Below are 21396 nucleotides of genomic sequence, written 5' to 3'. Positions count from 1 at the left end.
TTGATGTGTTTGGTCCTTTTGTGAAATCTGGATTCCTTTGCCAAGGCAATTGCACCAGTATTGTCACAAAAGATTTTCATTGGACCCGATGCATTAGGTATGACACCTAGATCGGATATGAACTCCTTCATCCAGACTCCTTCATTTGCTGCTTCCGAAGCAGCTATGTACTCCGCTTCACATGTAGATCCCGCTACGACGCTTTGTTTCGAACTGCACCAACTGACAGCTCCACCGTTTAATGTAAACACGTATCCGGTTTGCGATTTAGAATCATCCGGATCAGTGTCAAAGCTTGCATCAACGTAACCTTTTACGGTGAGCTCTTTGTCACCTCCATATACGAGAAACATATCCTTAGTCCTTTTCAGGTATTTCAGGATGTTCTTGACCGCTGTCCAGTGATCCACTCCCGGATTACTTTGGTACCTCCCTGCTAAACTTATAGCAAGGCACACATCAGGTCTGGTACACAGCATTGCATACATGATAGAGCCTATGGCTGATGCATAGGGAACATCTTTCATATTCTTTCTATCTTCTGCAGTGGTCGGGCATTGAGTCTTACTCAACTTCACACCTTGTAACACAGGCAAGAATCCTTTCTTTGCTTGATCCATTTTGAATTTCTTCAAAATCTTGTCAAGGTATGTGCTTTGTGAAAGTCCAATTAAGCGTCTTGATCTATCTCTATAGATCTTAATGCCTAATATGTAAGCAGCTTCACCGAGGTCTTTCATCGAAAAACTTTTATTCAAGTATCCCTTTATGCTATCCAGAAATTCTATATCATTTCCAATCAGCAATATGTCATCCACATATAATATTAGAAATGCTACAGAGCTCCCACTCACTTTCTTGTAAATATAGGCTTCTCCGAAAGTCTGTATAAAACCAAATGCTTTGATCACACTATCAAAACGTTTATTCCAACTCCGAGAGGCTTGCACCAGTCCATAAATGGATCGCTGGAGCTTGCACACTTTGTTAGCTCCCTTTGGATCGACAAAACCTTCCGGTTGCATCATATACAAATCTTCTTCCAGAAATCCATTCAGGAATGCAGTTTTGACATCCATCTGCCAAATTTCATAATCATAAAATGCAGCAATTGCTAACATGATTCGGACGGACTTAAGCATCGCTACGGGTGAGAAGGTCTCATCGTAGTCAATCCCTTGAACTTGCCGAAAACCTTTTGCGACAAGTCGAGCTTTGTAGACAGTAACATTACCATCAGCGTCAGTCTTCTTATTAAAGATCCATTTATTCTCAATTGCTTGCCGATCATTGGGCAAGTCAACCAAAGTCCATACTTTGTTCTCATACATGGATCCCATCTCATATTTCATGGCTTCAAGCCACTTTGCGGAATCTGGGCTCACCATCGCTTCTTCATAGTTCGTAGGTTCATCATGATCTAGTAGCATGACTTCCAGAACTGGATTACCGTACCACTATGGTGCGGATCTTACTCTGGTTGATCTACGAGGTTCAGTAGTATCTTGTTCTGAAGTTTCATGATCATTATCATTATCTTCCTCACTTATTGGTGTAGGTGTCGCAGAAACAGTTTTCTGTGATGAAATACTTTCCAGTAAGGGAGCAGGTACAGTTACCTCGTCAAGTTGTACTTTCCTCCCACTCACTTCTTTCGAGAGAAACTCCTTCTCAAGAAAGTTTCCGAATTTAGCAACAAAACTCTTGCCTTCGGATCTGTGATAGAAGGTGTATCCAATAGTTTCCTTTGGATATCCTATGAAGACACATTTCTCCGATTTGGGTTCGAGCTTATCAGGTTGAAGCTTTTTCACATAAGCATCGCAGCCCCAAACTTTCAGAAACGACAACTTTGGTTTCTTGCCAAACCATAGTTCATAAGGCGTCGTCTCAACGGATTTTGATGGTGCCCTGTTTAACGTGAATGCGGCCGTCTCTAGAGCGTAACCCCAAAATGATAGCGGTAAATCAGTAAGAGACATCATAGATCGCACCATATCAAGTAAAGTACGATTACGACGTTCGGACACACCATTACGCTGTGGTGTTCCGGGTGGCGTGAGTTGCGAAACTATTCCACAGTTTTTCAAATGTACACCAAACTCGTAACTCAAATATTCTCCTCCACGATCAGATCGTAGAAACTTTATTTTCTTGTTACGATGATTTTGAACTTCACTCTGAAATTCTTTGAACTTTTCAAATGTCTCAGATTTATGTTTCATTAAGTAGATATACCCATATCTGCTTAAATCATCTGTGAAGGTGAGAAAATAACGATATCCGCCACGAGCCTCAATATTCATCGGACCACATACATCGGTATGTATGATTTCCAAAAAATATGTTGCTCTCTCCATAGTACCGAAGAACGGTGTTTTAGTCATCTTGCCCATGAGGCACGGTTTGCAAGTACCAAGTGATTCATAATCAAGTGGTTCCAAAAGTCCATCAGTATGGCGTTTCTTCATGCGCTTTATACCGATATGACCTAAACGACAGTGCCACAAATAAGTTGCACTTTCATTATCAACTCTGCATCTTTTGGTTTCAACATTATGAATATGTGTATTACTACTATCGAGATTCAATAAGAATAGACCACTCTTCAAGGGTGCATGACCATAAAAGATATTACTCATATAAATAGAACAACCATTATTCTCTGATTTAAATGAATAACCGTCTCGCATTAAACAAGATCCAGATATAATGTTCATGCTCAACGCTGGCACCAAATAACAATTATTTAGGTCTAATATTAATCCCGAAGGTAGATGTAGAGGTAGCGTGCCGACCGCGATCACATCGACTTTGGAACCGTTTCCCACGCGCATCGTCACCTCGTCCTTTGCCAATCTTCGCTTAATCCGTAGCCCCTGTTTCGAGTTGCAAATATTAGCAACAGAACCAGTATCACATACCCAGGTGCTACTGCGAGCATTAGTAAGGTACACATCAATAACATGTATATCACATATACCTTTGTTCACCTTGCCATCCTTCTTATCCGCCAAATACTTGGGGCAGTTCCGCTTCCAGTGACTAGTCTGCTTGCAGTAAAAGCACTCAATTTCAGGCTTAGGTCCAGACTTGGGTTTCTTCTCTTGAGCAGCAACTGGCTTGCCGTTCTTCTTGAAGTTCCCCTTCTTCTTTCCTTTGCCCTTTTTCTTGAAACTAGTGGTCTTGTTGACCATCAACACTTGATGCTCTTTCTTGATTTCTACCTCCGCAGCTTTCAGCATTGCGAAGAGCTCGGGAATAGTCTTGTTCATCCCTTGCATATTATAGTTCATCACGAAGCTCTTGTAGCTTGGTGGCAGTGATTGGAGAATTCTGTCAATGACGCAATCATCCGGAAGATTAACTCCCAATTGAATCAAGTGATTATTATACCCAGACATTTTGAGTATATGCTCACTGACAGAACTGTTCTCCTCCATCTTGCAGCTATAGAACTTATTGGAGACTTCATATCTCTCAATCCGGGCATTTGCTTGAAATATTAACTTCAACTCCTGGAACATCTCATATGCTCCATGACGTTCAAAACGTCGTTGAAGTCCCGATTCTAAGCCGTAAAGCATGGCACACTGAACTATCGAGTAGTCATCAGCTTTGCTCTGCCAGACGTTCATAACATCTGGTGTTGCTCCAGCAGCAGGCCTGGCACCCAGCGGTGCTTCCAGGACGTAATTCTTATGTGCAGCAATGAGGATAATCCTCAAGTTACGGACCCAGTCCGTGTAATTGCTACCATCATCTTTCAACTTTGCTTTCTCAAGGAACGCATTAAAATTCAACGGAACAACAGCACGAGCCATCTATCTACAATCAACATAAACAAGCAAGATACTATCAGGTACTAAGTTCATGATAAATTTAAGTTCAATTAATCATATTACTTAAGAACTCCCACTTAGATAGACATCCCTCTAATCCTCTAAGTGATCACGTGATCCAAATCAACTAAACCATGTCCGATCATCACGTGAGATGGAGTAGTTTCATCGGTGAACATCATTATGTTGATCATATCTACTATATGATTCATGCTCGACCTTTCGGTCTCCGTGTTCCGAGGCCATATCTGTATATGCTTGGCTCGTCAAGTATAACCTGAGTATTCCGCGTGCGCAACTGTTTTGCACCCGTTGTATTTGAACGTAGAGCCTATCACACCCGATCATCACGTGGTGTCTCAGCACGAAGAACTTTCGCAACGGTGCATACTCAGGGAGAACACTTCTTGATAATTTAGTGAGAGATCATCTTATAATGCTACCGTCAATCAAAGCAAGATAAGATGCATAAAAGATAAACATCACATGCAATCAATATAAGTGATATGATATGGCCATCATCATCTTGTGCCTGTGATCTCCATCTCCGAAGCACCGTCATGATCACCATCGTCACCGGCGCGACACCTTGATCTCCATCGTAGCATCGTTGTCGTCTCGCCAATCTTATGCTTCCACGACTATCACTACCGTTTAGTAATAAAGTAAAGCATTACATCGCGATTGCATTGCATACAATAAAGCGACAACCATATGGCTCCTGCCAGTTGCCGATAACTCGGTTACAAAACATGATCATACAATAAAATTCAGCATCATGTCTTGACCATATCACATCACAACATGCCCTGGAAAAACAAGTTAGACGTTCTCTACTTTGTTGTTGCAAGTTTTACGTGGCTGCTACGGGCTTAAGTAAGAACCAATCTCACCTACGCATCAAAACCACAACGATAGTTTGTCAAATAGACTCCGTTTTAACCTTCGCAAGGACCGGGCGTAGCCATACTTGGTTCAACTAAAGTTGGAGAGACAGTCGCCCGCAAGCCATCTATGTGCAAAGCACGTCGAGGGAACCGGTCTCGCGTAAGCGTACGCGTAATGTTGGTCCGGGTCGTCTCGTCCAACAATACCGCCGAACCAAAGTATGACATGCTGGTAGGCAGTATGACTTGTATCGTCCACAACTCACTTGTGTTCTACTCGTGCATATAACATCAACATAAATAACCTAGGCTCTAATGCCACTGTTGGGTTTCGTAGTAATTTCAAAAAATTTCCTACGCACACGCAAGATCATGTGATGCATAGCAACGAGAGGGGAGAGTGTTGTCTACGTACCCATGCAGACCGACTGCGGAAGCGATCACACAACGTAGAGGAAGCAGTCGTACGTCTTCCCGATCCAACCGATCCAAGCACCGTTACTCCGGCACCTCCGAGTTCTTAGCACACGTACAGCTCGATGACGATCCCCGGACTCCGATCCAGCAAAGTGTCGGGGAAGAGTTCCGTCAGCACGACGGCGTGGTGACGATCTTGATGAACTACAGCAGCAGGGCTTCGCCTAAACTCCGCTACAGTATTATCGAGGTATATGGTGGCAGGGGGCACCGCACACGGCTAAGGAATAGATCACGTGGATCAACTTGTGTGTTCTAGGGTGCCTCTACCTCAGTATATAAAGGAGCCAAGGGGGGAGGGGGGCGCCGGCCAGGGAGAGAGGCGCAGGAGGAGTCCTACTCCTTCCGGGAGTAGGACTCCCCCCCAATCCTATTCCAAATAGGATTCCCCAAAAGGGGGAAAGAGGGAGAGGGGGGCCGGCCACCTTCTCCTAGTCCTAATAGGACTAGGGGAGGGGGAAGTGGCGCAGCCACCTTGGGCTGCCCCTTTCTCCTTTCCACTAAGGCCCATGAAGGCCCATATGGCTCCCGGGGGGTTCCGGTAACCTCCCGGTAACCCGGTAAAATCCCGATTTCACCCGGAACACTTCTGATGTCCAAACATAGGCTTCCAATATATCAATCTTTACGTCTCAACCATTTCGAGACTCCTCGTCATGTCCGTGATCACATCCGGGACTCCGAACTAACTTCGGTACATCAAAATGCATAAACTCATAATAACTGTCATCGTAACGTTAAGCGTGCGGACCCTACGGTTCGAGAACAATGTAGACATGACCGAGACACGTCTCCGGTCAATAACCAATAGCGGGACCTGGATGCCCATATTGGCTCCTACATATTCTACGAAGATCTTTATCGGTCAGACCGCATAACAACATACGTTGTTCCCTTTGTCATCGGTATGTTACTTGCCCGAGATTTGATCGTCGGTATCCAATACCTAGTTCAATCTCGTTACCGGCAAGTCTCTTTACTCGTTCCGTAATACATCATCTCACAACTAACATATTAGCTGCAGTGCTTGCAAGGCTTATGTGATGTGTATTACCGAGAGGGCCCAGAGATACCTCTCCGACAATCAGAGTGACAAATCCTAATCTCGAAATACGCCAACCCAACATCTACCTTTGGAGACACCTGTAATGCTCCTTTATAATCACCCAGTTACGTTGTGACGTTTGGTAGCACCCAAAGTGTTCCTCCGGCAAACGGGAGTTGCATAATCTCATAGTCATAGGAACATGTATAAGTCATGAAGAAAAGCAATAGCAACACACTAAACGATCGGGTGCTAAGCTAATGGAATGGGTCATGTCAATCAGATCATTCAACTAATGATGTGACCTCATTAATCAAATAACAACTCATTGTTCATGGTTAGGAAACATAACCATCTTCGATTAACGAGCTAGTCAAGTAGAGGCATACTAGTGACATTTTGTTTGTCTATGTATTCACACATGTATTATGTTTCCGGTTAATACAATTCTAGCATGAATAATAAACATTTATCATGATTATAAGGAAATAAATAATAACTTTATTATTGCCTCTAGGGCATATTTCCTTCATATATACATGATCATACCTAGATATTCTCATAACTATGCTCAATTCTGTCAATTGCTCAACTGTAATTTGTTCACCCACCGTAATACTTATGCTCTCGAGAGAAGCCTCTAGTGAAACTTATGCCCCGGGGTCTATTTTCCATCATATTGATCTTCCAATACTTAGTTATTTCCTTTGCCATTTATTTTACTTGTATCTTTATTTCTCTTTATCATAAAAATACCAAAAATATTATCTTATCATATCTATCAGATCTCACTCTCGTAGGTGACCGTGAAGGGATTGACAACCCCTTTATCGCGTTGGTTGCGAGGAGTTTATTTGTTTGTGTAGGTGCGAGGGACTCGTGCGTGGCCTCCTACTGGATTGATACCTTGGTTTTCAAAAACTAAGGGAAATACTTACGCTACTCTGCTGAATCACCCTTTCCTCTTCAAGGGAAAACCAACGCGGTGCTCAAGAGGTAGCAAGAAGGATTTCTGGCGCCGTTGCCGGGGAGTCTACGCAAAAGTCAACATACCAAGTACCCATCACAAACCCTTATCTCCCGCATTACATTATTTGCCATTTGCCTCTCGTTTTCCTCTCCCCCCACTTCACCCTTGCCGTTTTATTCGCCCTCTCTCTCTCTCCATCCTCCCTCTCTTTCTCTATTTGCCTCTTTTTGCCCCTTGCACTTTCCGTCGTTATGTCTGAAATCGGGGAAATTATTGTCGATATGGACAATAATAATATCATGAAAAATTCTGATGCTCCTGCTGAAGAACCCCCTATCTTACATACAAAAAAATTCTGAATTGGTAGTGGTAATATTATTGGAAAAGGAGTTATCCAAGATTTCTTTACTTGTGTCGGTGCTTTGCCTTCTATGGGTAGCTCTATCCTTCATAGAACTAGTAGTCTTGTGGACGCTATCGCCATGCTTGTAGTTAAAGATTTGATGGATTATGGAACAAGGAGTGGAAAGAGCCTAATCTTGGGATGCCCATGGCACCCCCAAGATAATCTAAGGACACCTAAAAGCCAAAGCTTGGGGATGCCCCGGAAGGCATCCCCTCTTTCGTCTACTTCTATCGGAAACTTTACTTGGAGCTATATTTTTATTTACCACATGCTATGTGTTTTGCTTGGAGCATCTTGTATTATTTGAGTCTTTATTTGTTAGTTTTCCACAACCATCATTGCTGCACACACCTTTTTGAGAGAGACACTCATGATTCGGAAATTGGTAGAATACTCTATGTGCTTCACTTATATCTTTTGAGTTATATAATTTTTGCTCTAGTGCTTCACTTATATCTTTTAGAGCACGTTGGTGGATTTGTTTTATAGAAACCATTGTTCTCTCATGCTTCACTTAGATTATTTTGAGAGTCCTGCAAAACAGCATGGTAATTTGCTTTATTATGTTAGGCATTCAAGAATAATAATAAAATTTTCTTATGAGTGTATTGAATACTATGAGAAGTTTGAAACTTGATAATTGTTTTGAGATATGGAGATGGTGATATTAGAGTCATGCTAGTTGAGTAGTTGTGAATTTGAGAAATGCTTGTGTTGAAGTTTGTGATTCCTGTAGCATGCACGTATGGTGAACCGTTATGTTAAGAAGTCGAAGCATGATGTATTTATTGATTGTCCTCCTTATGAGTGGCGGTCGGGGACGAGCGATGGTCTTTTCCAACCAATCTATCCCCCTAGGAGCATGCATGTAGTACTTTGCTTTGATAACTAATAGATTTTTGCAATAAGTATGTGAGTTCTTTATGACTAATGTTGAGTCCATGGATTATATGCACTCTCACCCTTCCACCATTGCTAGCCTCTCTAATACCGCGCACCTTTCGCAGGTATCCTAAACCCACCATATACCTTCCTCAAAACAGCCACCATACCTACCTATTATGGCATTTCCATAGACATTCGGAGATATATTGCCATGCAACTTTCCACCGATCCGTTTACTGTGACACGCTCCATCATTGTCATATTGCTTTGCATGATCATGTAGTTGGCATTTTAGTTGTGGCAAAGCCACCGTTTATAATTCTTTCATATAAGTCACTCATGCATCATTGCTATCCCGGTACACCGCCGGAGGCATTCATATAGAGTCATACTTTGTTATAGTATCGAATTGTAATCATTGAGTTGTAAATAAATAGAAGCGTGATGATCATCATTCATAGAGTATTGTCCCAATAAAAAAAGAGAAAGGCTAGAAAAAGAAGGCCCAAAAAAAGAATAAATAAAAAGGGGCAATACTACTATCCTTTTTTCCACACTTGTGCTTCAAAGTAGCACCATGATCTTCATGATAGAGAGTCTCTTATTCTATCACTTTCATATACTAGTGGGAATTTTTCATTATAGAACTTGGCTTGTGTATTCCAACGATGGGCTTCCTCAAAATTCCCTAGGTCTTCGTGAGCAAGCAAGTTGGAGACACACCCACTTAGTTTCTTTTTGTTGAGCTTTCATATACTTATAGCTCTAGTGCATCCGTTGCATGGCAATCCCTACTCACTCACATTGATATCTATTGATGGGCACCTCCATAGCCCGTTGACACGCCTAGTTGATGTGAGACTATCTTCTCCCTTTTTGTCTTCTCCACAACCACCATTCTATTCCACCTATAGTGCTATCTCCATGGCTCACGCTCATGTATTGCGTGAAGATTGAAAAAGTTTGAGAACACCAAAAGTATGAAACAATTGCTTGGCTTGTCATCGGGGTTGTGCATGATTTGATCACTTTGTGTGGTGAAGATGGAGCATAGCCAGACTATATGATTTTGTAGGCATAACTTTCTTTGGCCATGTTATTTTGAAGAGACATAATTGCTTAGTTAGTATGCTTGAAGTATTATTATTTCTATGTCAATATTAAACTTTTGTCTTGAATCTTTCGGATCTGAATATTCATACCACAATTAAGAGAATTACATTGAAATTATGCCAAGTAGCATTCCACATCAAAAATTCTGTTTTTATCATTTACCTACTCGAGGACGAGCAGGAATTAAGCTTGGGGATGCTTGATACATCTCCAACGTATCTATAATTTTTGATTGTTCCATGCTATATTATATCCTGTTTTGGACATTATTGGGCTTTATTATACACTTTTATATTATTTTTGAGACTAACCTATTAACCGGAGGCCCAGCCCAAAATTGTTGTTTTTGCCTATTTTAGGGTTTCGCAAAAAAAGAATATCAAACGGAGTCCAAACGGAATGAAACCTTCGGGAACGTGATTTTTGGAACGAACATGATCCAGAGGACTTGGACCCTACGTCAAGCAATCAACCAGGAAGGCACGAGGTAGGGGGGGCGCCTGCCCCCCCCCCCAAGCGCGCCCTCCACCCTCGTGGGGCCCATGTTGCTCCACTGACGTACTCCTTCCTCCTATATATACCTACGTACCCTCAAACTACCAGATACGGAGCCAAAACCCTAATTCCACTGTTGTAACTTTCTGTATCCACGAGATCCCATCTTGGGGCCTTTTCCAGAGCTCCGCCGGAGGGGGTATTGATCACGAAGGGCTTCTACATCAACACCATAGCCTCTCCGATGAAGTGTGAGTAGTTTACTTCAGACCTACAGGTCCATAGTTATTAGCTAGATGGCTTCTTCTCTCTTTTTGGATCTCAATACAAAGTTCTCCCCCTCTCTTGTGGAGATCTATTCCATGTAATCTTCTTTTGCGGTGTGTTTGTTGAGATCGATGAATTGTGGGTTTATGATCAAGTTTATCTATGAACAATATTTGAATCTTCTCTGAATTCTTTTATGTATGATTGGTTATCTTTGCAAGTCTCTTCGAATTATCAGTTTGGTTTGGCCTGCTAGATTGATCTTTCTTGCAATGGGAGAAGTGCTTAGCTTTGTGTTCAATCTTGCGGTGTCCTTTCCCAGTGACAGTAGGGGCAGCAAGGCACGTATTGTATTGTTGCCATCGAGGATAACAAGATGGGGTTTATATCATATTGCATGAGTTTATCCTCTACATCATGTCATCTTGCTTAAAGCGTTACTCTGTTCTCTTGAACTTAATACTCTAGATGCATGCTGGATAGCGGTCGATGTGTGGAGTAATAGTAGTAGATGCAGGCAGGAGTCGGTCTACTTGTCTTGGACGTGATGCCTATATACATGATCATACCTAGATATTCTCATAACTATGCTCAATTTTGTCAATTGCTCAACAGTAATTTGTTCACCCACCGTAATACTTATGCTCTCGAGAGAAGCCTCTAGTGAAACCTATGGCCCCGGGTCTATTTTCCATCATATTAATCTTCCAATTCTTAGTTATTTCCTTTTCCATTTATTTTACTTGTATCTTTATTTCTCTTTATCATAAAAATACCAAAAATATTATCTTATCCTATCTATCAGATCTCACTCTCGTAGGTGACCGTGAAGGGATTGACAACCCCTTTATCGCGTTGGTTGCGAGGAGTTTATTTGTTTGTGTAGGTGTGAGGGACTCGTGCGTGGCCTCCTACTGGATTGATACCTTGGTTCTCAAAAACTAAATGAAATACTTACGCTGCTCTGCTACATCACCCTTTCCTCTTCAAGGGAAAACCAACACAATGCTCAAGAGGTAGCAGTCTCCCACTTGCACTAGAGTCAACAATCTAGTTCACATCTTCATGTGATTTAACACCAATAGTTCACATCTTTATGTGATTAGTTCACATCTCCATGTGACTAACACCCAAAGGGTTTACTAGAGTCGATAATCTAGTTCACATCGCTATGTGATTAACACCCAAAGAGTGATCATGTTTTTCTTGTGAGAGAAATTTAGTCCATGGGTCTGCCACATTCAGAGTCGTATATATTTTGCAAATTTTCTATGTCTACAATGCTTTGCACGGAGCTACTCTAGCTAATTGCTCCCACTTTCGATATGTATCTAGATCGAGACTTAGAGTCATCCAGATCGGTGTTAAAGCTTGCATCGACGTAACTCTTTACGACGAACTCTTTGTCACCTCCATAACCGAGAAACATTTCCTTATTCCACTAAGGATATTTTTGACCGTTGTCCAGTGATCCACTCCCGGATCACTATTGTACCCTCTTGCCAAACTTATGGCGAGGTACACAATAGGTATGGTACACAGCATAGCATACTTTATAGAACCTATGACTGAGGCATAGGGAATGACTTTTCATTCTCTTTCTATTTTCTGTCGTGGTCGGTTTTGAGTCTTTACTCAACTTCACACCTTGCAACACAGGCAAGAACTCCTTCTTTGACTTTTCCATTTTGAACTACTTTAAAATCTTGTCAAGGTATGTACTCATTGAAAATATATCAAGCGTCTTGATCTATCTCTATAGATCTTGATGCTCAATATGTAAGTAGCTTCATCGAGGTCTTTATTTGAAAAACTCTTTTCAAACACTCCTTTATGCTTTCCAGAAAATTATTTCTGATCAACAATATGTCATTCACATATACTTATCAGAAATGTTGTAGTGCTCCCACTCACTTTCTTGTAAAAACAGGCTTCACCGCAAGTCTGTATAAAACCATATGCTTTGATCACTTTATCAAAGTATATATTCCAACTCCGAGATGCTTGCACCAGTCCATAGATGGATCGCTGGAGCTTGCACACTTTGTTAGCACCTTTAGGATTGACAAAACCTTCTTGTTGCATCATATACAACTCTTCTTTAAGAAATCCATTAAGGAATGCAGTTTTGACATCCATTTGCCAAATTTCATAAAATGTGGCAATTGCTAACATGATTCAGACAGACTTAAGCATCACTACGAGTGAGAAAATCTCATCGTAGTCAACGTCTTGAACTTGTCGAAAACCTTTTGCAACAATTCGAGCTTTGTAGATAGTAACACTACTATCAGTGTCCATCTTCCTCTTGAAACCCCATTTATTCTTAATGGCTCACCGATCAATGGGAAAGTCAATCAAAGTCCATACTTTGTTCTAATACATGGATCTCATCTCAGATTTCATGGCTTCAAGCCATTTCGTGGAATCTGGGCTCATCATTGCTTCCTCATAGTTTGTAGGTTTGTCATGGTCAAGTAACATGAACCCCAGAACAGGATTACCGTACCACTCTAGTGCGGAACGTATTCTGGTTGACCTACGAGGTTCGGTAGTAACTTGATCTGGAGTTTCATGATCATCATCATTAACTTCCTCACTAATTGGTATAGGAATCACTAGAACTGATTTCTGTGATGAACTACTTTCCAATTCGGGAGAAGGTACAATTACCTCATCAAGTTTTACATTCCTCCCAATCACTTCTTTCGAGAGAAACTTATTCTCTAGAAAGGATCCATTATTAGCAATGAATATCTTGCCTTCGGATCTGTGATAGAAGGTGTACCCAACAGTTTCCTTTGGGTATCCTATGAAGACGCATTTCTCCGATTTGGGTTCGAGCTTATCAGGTTGAAACTTTTTCACATAAGCATCATAGCCCCAAACTTTAAGAAATGACAGCTTAGGTTTCTTGCTAAACCACAGTTCATATGGTGTCGTCTCAATGGATTTAGATGGTTCCCTATTTAATGTGAATGCAGCTGTCTCTAATGCATAACCCCAAAATGATAGTGATAAATCGGTAAGAGACATCATAGATTGCACCATATCTAATAAAGTACGGTTATGACGTTCGGACACACCATTACGCTGTGGTGTTCCAGGTGGCGTGAGTTGCGAAACTATTCCGCATTGTTTCAAATGAAGACCAAGCTCATAACTCAAATATTCTCCTCCACGATCAGATCGCAGAAACTTTATTTTCTTGTTACGATGATTTTCCACTTCACTCTGAAATTCTTTGAACTTTTCAAATGTTTCAGACTTATGTTTCATCAAGTAGATATACCCATATCTTCTCAAATCATCTGTGAAGATCAAAAAATAATGATACCCGCCGCGAGCCTCAACACTCATCGGATTGCATACATCAGTATGTATTATTTCCAATAAGTCAGTTGCTTGCTCCATTGTTCCGGAGAACGGAGTTTTAGTCATCTTTCCCATGAGGCATGGTTTGCAAGCATCAAATGATTCATAATCAAGTGATTTCAAAATCCCATCAGCGTGGAGTTTCTTCATGCGCTTTACATCAATATGACCTAAATGGCAGTGCCACATATAAGTCGCACTATCATTATTAACTTTGCATCTTTTGGCTTCAATATTATGAATATGTGTATTACTACGATCGAGATTCAATAAACCATTCATCTTGGGTGTATGACTTCAGAAGGTTTTATTCATGTAAACAGAATAACAATTATCCTTGACTTAAATGAATAACCGTATTGCAATAAACATGATCTAATCATATTATGCTTTACGCAAACACCAAATAACATTTATTTTAGGTTCAACACTAATCCCGAAGGTAAAGGGAGTGTGCGATGGTGATCTTATCAACCTTGGAATCACTTCCAACTCACATCATCACCTCGCCCTTAACTAGTCTCTGTTTATTTTGTAACTCCCGTTTTGAGTTACTACTCTTAGTAACTGAACCAGTATCAAATACTGAGGTGTTGTTATAAACACTAGTAAAGTACACATCAATAACATGTATATCAAATATATACTTTTGTTCACTTTGCCATCCTTCTTATCCACCAAGTATTTAGGGCAGTTCCACTTCCAGTGACCATTTCCTTTGCAGTAGAAGCACTCAGTTCCAGGCTTGGGTCTAGCTTTGAGCTTCTTCATGGGAGTGGCAACTTGCTTGCCTTTCTTCTTTGAATTTCCTCTTTCTTTCCCTTTGCCCTTTTCTTGAAACTAATGGTTTTGTTAACCATCAACACTTGATGATATTTCTTGATTTCTACCTTCGCCGATTTCAGCATCACGAAGAGCTTGGGAATTACTTTTGTTATCCCTTGCATATTATAGTTCATCACTAAGTTCTAATAACTTGGCGATAGTGACTAGAGAACTTTATCAATTACTATCTTATCTGGAAGATTAACTCCCACTTGATTCAAGCAATTGTAGTACCCAGACAATCTGAGCACATGCTCACTGGTTGAGCTATTCTCCTCCATCTTGTAGACAAAGTACTGTCAGAGGTCTTCTACCTCTCGACACGGGCATGAGTATGAAACACCAATTTCAACTCTTAGAACATCTTATATGCTTTGTGGCGTTCAAAACATTTTTGAAGTCCCGGTTCTGAGCCGTAAAGCATGATGCACTAAACTATCAAGTAGTCATCATACCGAGCTTTACCAAACGTTCATAACGTCTGTATCTGCTCCTGCAATAGGTCCGTCACCTAGCGGTGCATCAAGGACATAATTCTTATGTGCAGCAATGAGGATAATCCTCAGATCACGGACCTAGTCCGCATCATTGCTACTATCATCTTTCAACATAGTTTTTCTCTAGGAACATATCAAAAATAAACGGGGAGCTACATCGCGAGCTATTGATCTACAACATAGTTATGCAAATACTATCAGGACTAAGTTCATGATAAATTAAAGTTCAATTAATCATATTACTTAAGAACTCCCACTTATATAGACATCCCTCTAGCCATCTAAATGATCACGTGATCCAAATCAACTAAACCATGTCCGATCATCACGTGAGATGGAGTAGTTTTCAATGGTGAACATCACTATGTTGATCATATCTACTATATGATTCATGCTCGACCTTTCGGTCTCCAGTGTTCCGAGGCCATATCTGCATATGCTAGGATCGTCAAGTTTAACCTGAGTATTCCGCGTGTGCAAAACTGGCTTGCACCCATTGTATGTGAACGTAGAGCTTATCACACCCGATCATCACGTGGTGTCTCGGCACGACGAACTGTCGCGAAGGTGCATACTCAGGGAGAACACTTATACCTTGAAATTTAGTGAGAGATCATCTTATAATGCTACCGCCGAACTAAGCAAAATAAGATGCATAAAGGATAAACATCACTTGCAATCAAAATATGTAACATGATATGGCCATGATCATCTTGCGCCTTTGATCTCCATCTCCAAAGTACCGTCATGATCTCTATCATCACCGGCATGACACCATGATCTCCATCATCTTGATCTCTATCAACGTGTCATCACATGGTCGTCTCGCCAACTATTGCTATCGCATAGCGATAAAGTAAAGCAATTATTTGGCGCTTGCATCTTATGCAATAAAGAGACAACCATAAGGCTTCTGCCAGTTGCCGATAACTTCAGCGAAAACATGATCATCTCATACAACAACTTATATCTCATCACGTCTTGACCATATCACATCACAACAAGCCCTGCAAAAACAAGTTAGACGTCCTCTACTTTGTTGTTGCAAGTTTTACGTGGCTGCTACGGGCTGAGCAAGAACCGTTCTTACCTACGCATCAAAAACCACAACGCGGTATAGTGATTGCTTTTTGATCTTCAGAAAGAACCCTGTTCATTGAATCTGATTCAAGTAAAGTTGGAGAAACAGACACCCACTAGCCACCTGTGTGCGAAGCATGTCGGTAGAACCAGTCTCGCGTAAGCATACGCGTAATGTCGGTCTGAGCCGCTTCATCCAACAATACCGCTGAATCAAGAATCAACTAGTGACGGCAAGCAATATGTATATACCCATGCCCACAACTCCTTTGTGTTCTACTTGTGCATATAACATCTATGCATAGACCTGGCTCGGATGCCACTGTTGGAGAACGCGGTAATTTCAAAAAAAATCGTACGCACATGCAAGATCTATCATGGTGATGCATAGCAACGAGAGGGGAAGAGTGTTTTCCACGTACCCTCGTAGACCGTAAGTGGAAGCGTTATGACAACACGGTTGATGTAGTCGTACGTCTTCACGATCCGACCGATCCTAGTACCGAAAGTATGGCACCTCCGCGATCTGCACACGTTTGGCTCGGTGACGTCCCATGAACTCACAATCCAGCAAAGTGTCGAGGGAGAGTTTCGTCAGCACGACGGCGTGATGACAGTGATGATGAAGCTACCGGCGCAGGGCTTCGCCTAAGCACTATGACGATATGACCGAGGTGGATTATGGTGGAGGGGGCACCGCACACAGCTAAGGGATCAATGATCAACTTGTGTGTCCTATGGGGTGCCCCCACCCCGTATATAAAGGAGTGGAGGAGGGGGAGGGCCGGCCCTCTACTATGGCGCACCCTGGGGACTCCTACTCCCACCGGGAGTAGGATTCCCCCCTTCCAAGTAGTAGGAGTAGGAGAAAAGGAAGGGGAAGAGAGAAGAGAAGGAAGGAGGGGGCGCCGCCCCTCCCCCTAGTCCAATTCGGACTAGGCCATGGGGGGGTGCGCGGCCTGCCCTAGGCAACCCCTCTTTCTCCCCTAAAGCCCAATGAGGCCCATATACTCCCCGGCGAATTCATGTAACTCTCCGGTACTCCGATAAATACCCGAACCACTTAGAACCTTTCCGATGTCCGAATATAGCCTTCCAATATATCGATCTTTACGTCTCAAACATTTCGAGACTCCTCGTCATGTCCCTGATCTCATCCGGGACTCCGAACAACCATCGGTACATCAAAACACATAAACTCATAATACTGATCGTCATCGAACGTTAAGCGTGCGGACTCTACGGGTTCGAGAACTATGTAGACATGACCGAGACACATCTTCGGTCAATAACCAATAGTGGAACCTGGATGCTCATATTGGCTCCTACATATTCTACGAAGATCTTTATCGGTCAAAGCGCATAAAACATACGTTGTTCCCTTTATCATCGGTATGTTACTTGCCCGAGATTCGATCGTTGGTATCTCAATACCTAGTTCAATCTCGTTACTGGCAAGTATCTTTACTCGTTCCATAATGCATCATCCCGCAACTAACTCATTAGTCACATTGCTTGCAAGGCTTATAGTGATGTGCATTACCGAGAGGGCCTAGAGATACCTCTCCGACAATCGGAGTGACAAATCCTAATCTCGATCTATGCCAACTCAACAAGTACCATTGGAGACACCTGTAGAGCACCTTTATAATCACCCAGTTACGTTGTGATGTTTGGTAGCACACAAAGTGTTCCTTCGGTATTCGGGAGTTGCATAATCTCATAGTTAGAGGAACATGTATAAGTCGTGAAGAAAGCAGTAGCAACAAACTAAACGATCATCGTGCTAAGCTAACGGAATGGGTCAAGTGAATCACATCATTCTCTAATGATGTGATCCCGTTAATCAAATGACAACTCATGTCTATGGCTAGGAAACGTAACCATCTTTGATTCAACAAGCTAGTCAAGTAGAGGCATACTAGTGACACTTTGCTTGTGTATGTATTCACACATGTACTAAGTTTCCGGTTAATACAATTCTAGCATGAATAATAAACATTTATCATGATATAAGGAAATATAAATAACAACTTTATTATTGCCTCTAGGGCATATTTCCTTCAGCTACAGGGGCTTGCGGCGGCGGAACTTCTGATCTATCAACACCCCTAGAGTTTTTGGAATATTTGGGAATTTATAGGGCGAAGAGGCGGTGCGGGAGGCCACCGAGGTGGGCCCAGGCGCGCCCAGGTGGGTTGTGCTCCCCTCGGGGCACCCCTCTGGTACTTCTTTGGCCCAAGTTGTGTCTTCTGGTCCATAAAAATTCTCCAAAAAGTTTCGCTGTGTTTGGACTCCGTTTGGTATTGATTTTATGCGATGTAAAAAAACAAGCAAAAAAATAACAACTGGCACTGGGCACTATGTCAATAGGTTAGTCCCAAAAAATGATACAAAGTTGCTATAAAATGATTGTAAAACATCCAAGAATGATAATATAATAGCATGAATACTTCATAAATTATAGATACGTTGGAGACATATCACCCGCCTAAGAGGAAGAAGACCATCTCGACCGGCCCCGCCAGCGTGCGGGCGAAGCCTTCGAGGAAGAACGCGATCGCGTCAAGGGGTCAGGCTCCTCCTCCACCTCCGGTCGTCCCCAACATCCAGATTGACGGCCAAGCCGCCAGCCATGCCCACAACATGTTCGATGAAATGGCCGAGAGGTAAAAAAAGTTCTTTTGCTTGCTTTGTACCAGTCATCTTTATTTTCGGCCTTTCGCAACACTTGCTTGAGCTTTTGCCGTCGATTTTTGTAGCCAAAATGTGTCCTACACATATATGTAGATGTTGGCCGAGAGCATGGTGAATTTGAGTGCCCCTCTTGGTGATTTCGATGCATCATACGTTGAGGTCGAGGCGGAGGTGCGCAATGAGAATGTAGATGATGATGATGTGCAAGAGATCCCAGAGGTCGACTATGATGCTAGGTTGGGGAGGACTGGCAACTACGCGGAGACGGAGGATGTGTGCTTAGTTAAAGCATGGGAAAGCATCTCTATTGGCTCCATCACCGGCAAGGATCAAACTTATGGCAACTATTGGCAAAGGATCAAAGATAAATTTCATCAAATTATGTCATTTCCATACGGTCGGAGCTTGAAGGGCCTTCAAGGCAGTTGGGACACCATCAACAAAGCTTGCTCCCGTTGGTCCGGATGCTTGGAGCAAGTGCAGAATGCACCACCAAGTGGCTCCACTATTGATGATTATGTGAACATTTCTTCATCTTCAAGTCCCTAGCCGTGTTCGTAGGAAGATTATGAGTTCACGGTTGTCTCAATGTTTGTGTGTAGGATCGGATCGCCAACGAGTACTACAAGCAAATCCCGGCCTCCAATGGCCAGTCATTCACATTGTTGGAAATGGCCCCGGGATAATGAGAAGTGGAGGGTGAGGGACAAGGAATCCCCTTCAAAGAGAGGCATGAAAGTGGAGGTTGAGGATGATGATGATAGTGATGATGCACCAAGAGGAGGAAGAAACCAGGGCAAGCCGGATGGAAACAAGGAGAAAGCAAGAGTCAAGAGGTCTTCCGAGGCAATCACTTTGAGGGATCAAATTGGTGAGATGGCGAAGATGAAGGAGGCTATGCTAGCCAAGCATTGGGATGCAAAAGTTGCCATGGCCGAGAAGAAAGAGAAGCACAAGGAGGAGAAATGGCAAAAGAGGTGTGCCTACGAGGAGCGCAAGCTCTTCCTAGAGGAGTAAAAGAGGAAGGACGAGAGGACTGGCGAGGAGGACCGGTTCATGATGATGAATCCGGAGGGCATGGATGCAATGGCAAGAGAATTTTGGGAGATGAAAAGAATGGAGATCATGCTTTGGAGGGAGATGGAGCTCCAAAATCTTATGGCTGGTGATGGTATTGGGTTTGGAGGGGGCTTTTCTTTCGGGGTGGAGGTGGCTTTGACATGGGTGGTGGTGGCAGTGATGGTGGCTTCGGCATGGGAGGTGGTGCTTCGGCAAGCCAAGGGAATGATGGTGATGGTGGTCGAGCTCAATCTCCGGTCCAAATGAATGGTGGTGATGGTGCTGCGAGCTCTCCGATTCAAGTTCATGAAGCTGGTGGTGCGAGCTCTCATGTTCAAGTTTGTGAAGATGGTGGTGCGAGCTCCCCGGTTCAAGTTCATGAAGATGGTAGTGCGAGCTCTCCGGTTCAAGTTCATGAAGATGGTGGTGCGAGCTCTCCGGTCAATGTGGATGATGGTGATGGAGTTGCTAGGGGCGGCGTTGGTGGCGACGTTCTTCGCAACATTGAGAATGTTGCTTGATTGATCTATGTCGTTTGAGCATCTTTTGCTTGTTTTATCGCGCATTCATGAATCTAAACTTGATACCTCGTTTGTTGCGCATAATTTTTTATGCGATGAAATAGTATAATGATCAACTAGTGATGTATATATATGATAATGAACTTGTCATGATAAACTTGATAAGTGTAAGCTTATTATTGTATTTGCAGGACGGCGAGCCCTCCGGCGCGGAATAGATCCCGCAAACGTGTCCCACAAGACATTTGCAGGACAGATTTACGGAAACAGTTCCGTCGAAGGTCTCGCCGTCCCATAAATAATTTTTTCGGAGTAAAAGGATAGAACACGCTGATACGGAGTGGTAACAGACACGTAGCGCGGTAGATGCCAAACGTATGGACCAAACAATCCGTTGGCGTTCAGGCATTCCCATGTCGGTCGGATGGGTCCAAGAGGATAAGAAAAGGCCGCCGCAAAGAAGCCACGAGACGAGAGGATGGAAAGGTCTATATGCCACCGGCTTTTGTCCTGACCGGGCGCGAGCCGAAAGAAGTGCACCGCAAGGAACCATCAATCACCGTCCCCTCCCGGAGTGGATCCCGACTAGACATTCCATCACACACTACACTAGGCAAAACCAGGATGTCGCGCCATTGCGCTCCTCTCCACGCGATCGATCTCCCCGCGCGCGCGCCACGCCTCGCGCTCCACAGTCCACCCCCCATCGCCTCCCCGCCACGCGGCCCCGCCCCCTCCCTTTCCCCGCCTCCCCGCCCACCACCTCACGAAACCAGCGGCCGCCACGGCAACCAGCCTAGTGGCCCGCGCGCCCACAAATATTCCTCGCTTTCCCCCCTCTATCTCCGTTTCTCCACCGCCGGCATATCCCGGAAAACACCAGAACCCGATTCCATTCCGTCGCCCTTTTATGCGTGTGGCCGGGTGGACAGAGCCCTCCCTGCAGCCTTAGCCG

The 21396-nt window shown here is 43.1% G+C and overlaps 2 protein-coding genes across 2 annotated transcripts in view; both read left to right on the top strand.

The window, feature by feature from the left end:
- LOC147980465 (uncharacterized) overlaps nucleotides 1-18837 on the top strand; it is a 34602-nt gene extending 15765 nt beyond the window's left edge. Inside the window, exon 6 of the mRNA XM_087515622.1 lies at nucleotides 18632-18837. Coding sequence (XP_087371748.1) covers nucleotides 18632-18837 — 206 coding nt within the window. The remainder of the gene's footprint in view (nucleotides 1-18631) is intronic.
- Nucleotides 18810-19547, top strand: LOC147980464 (uncharacterized). Its single transcript, XM_087515620.1, has 2 exons — nucleotides 18810-19380; nucleotides 19464-19547. Exons 1-2 carry the CDS (start codon nucleotides 18955-18957, stop codon nucleotides 19545-19547), a joined length of 510 nt encoding a protein of 169 aa, XP_087371746.1. The 5' UTR covers nucleotides 18810-18954.
- The last annotated feature ends 1849 nt before the right edge of the window (nucleotides 19548-21396 follow it).

Source organism: Triticum urartu, chromosome 3A, assembly GCF_056163025.1.
Source record: "Triticum urartu cultivar PI428250 chromosome 3A, HENAU_Tu73, whole genome shotgun sequence".
NCBI classification, from domain to species: domain Eukaryota; kingdom Viridiplantae; phylum Streptophyta; class Magnoliopsida; order Poales; family Poaceae; genus Triticum; species Triticum urartu.
The sequence above is the reverse complement of the archived record's forward strand: the minus strand, read 5'-3'. Positions and strand labels throughout refer to the sequence as shown.

Coding starts and splice junctions, on each gene's coding strand:
- LOC147980464 (XM_087515620.1), top strand. CDS start 18,955: ATGTTGGCCGAGAGCATGGTGAATTTGAGTGCCCCTCTTGGTGATTTC. Junction 19,381..19,463: donor GCTCCACTATTGATGATTAT/GTGAACATTTCT, acceptor GTTTGTGTGTAG/GATCGGATCGCCAACGAGTA.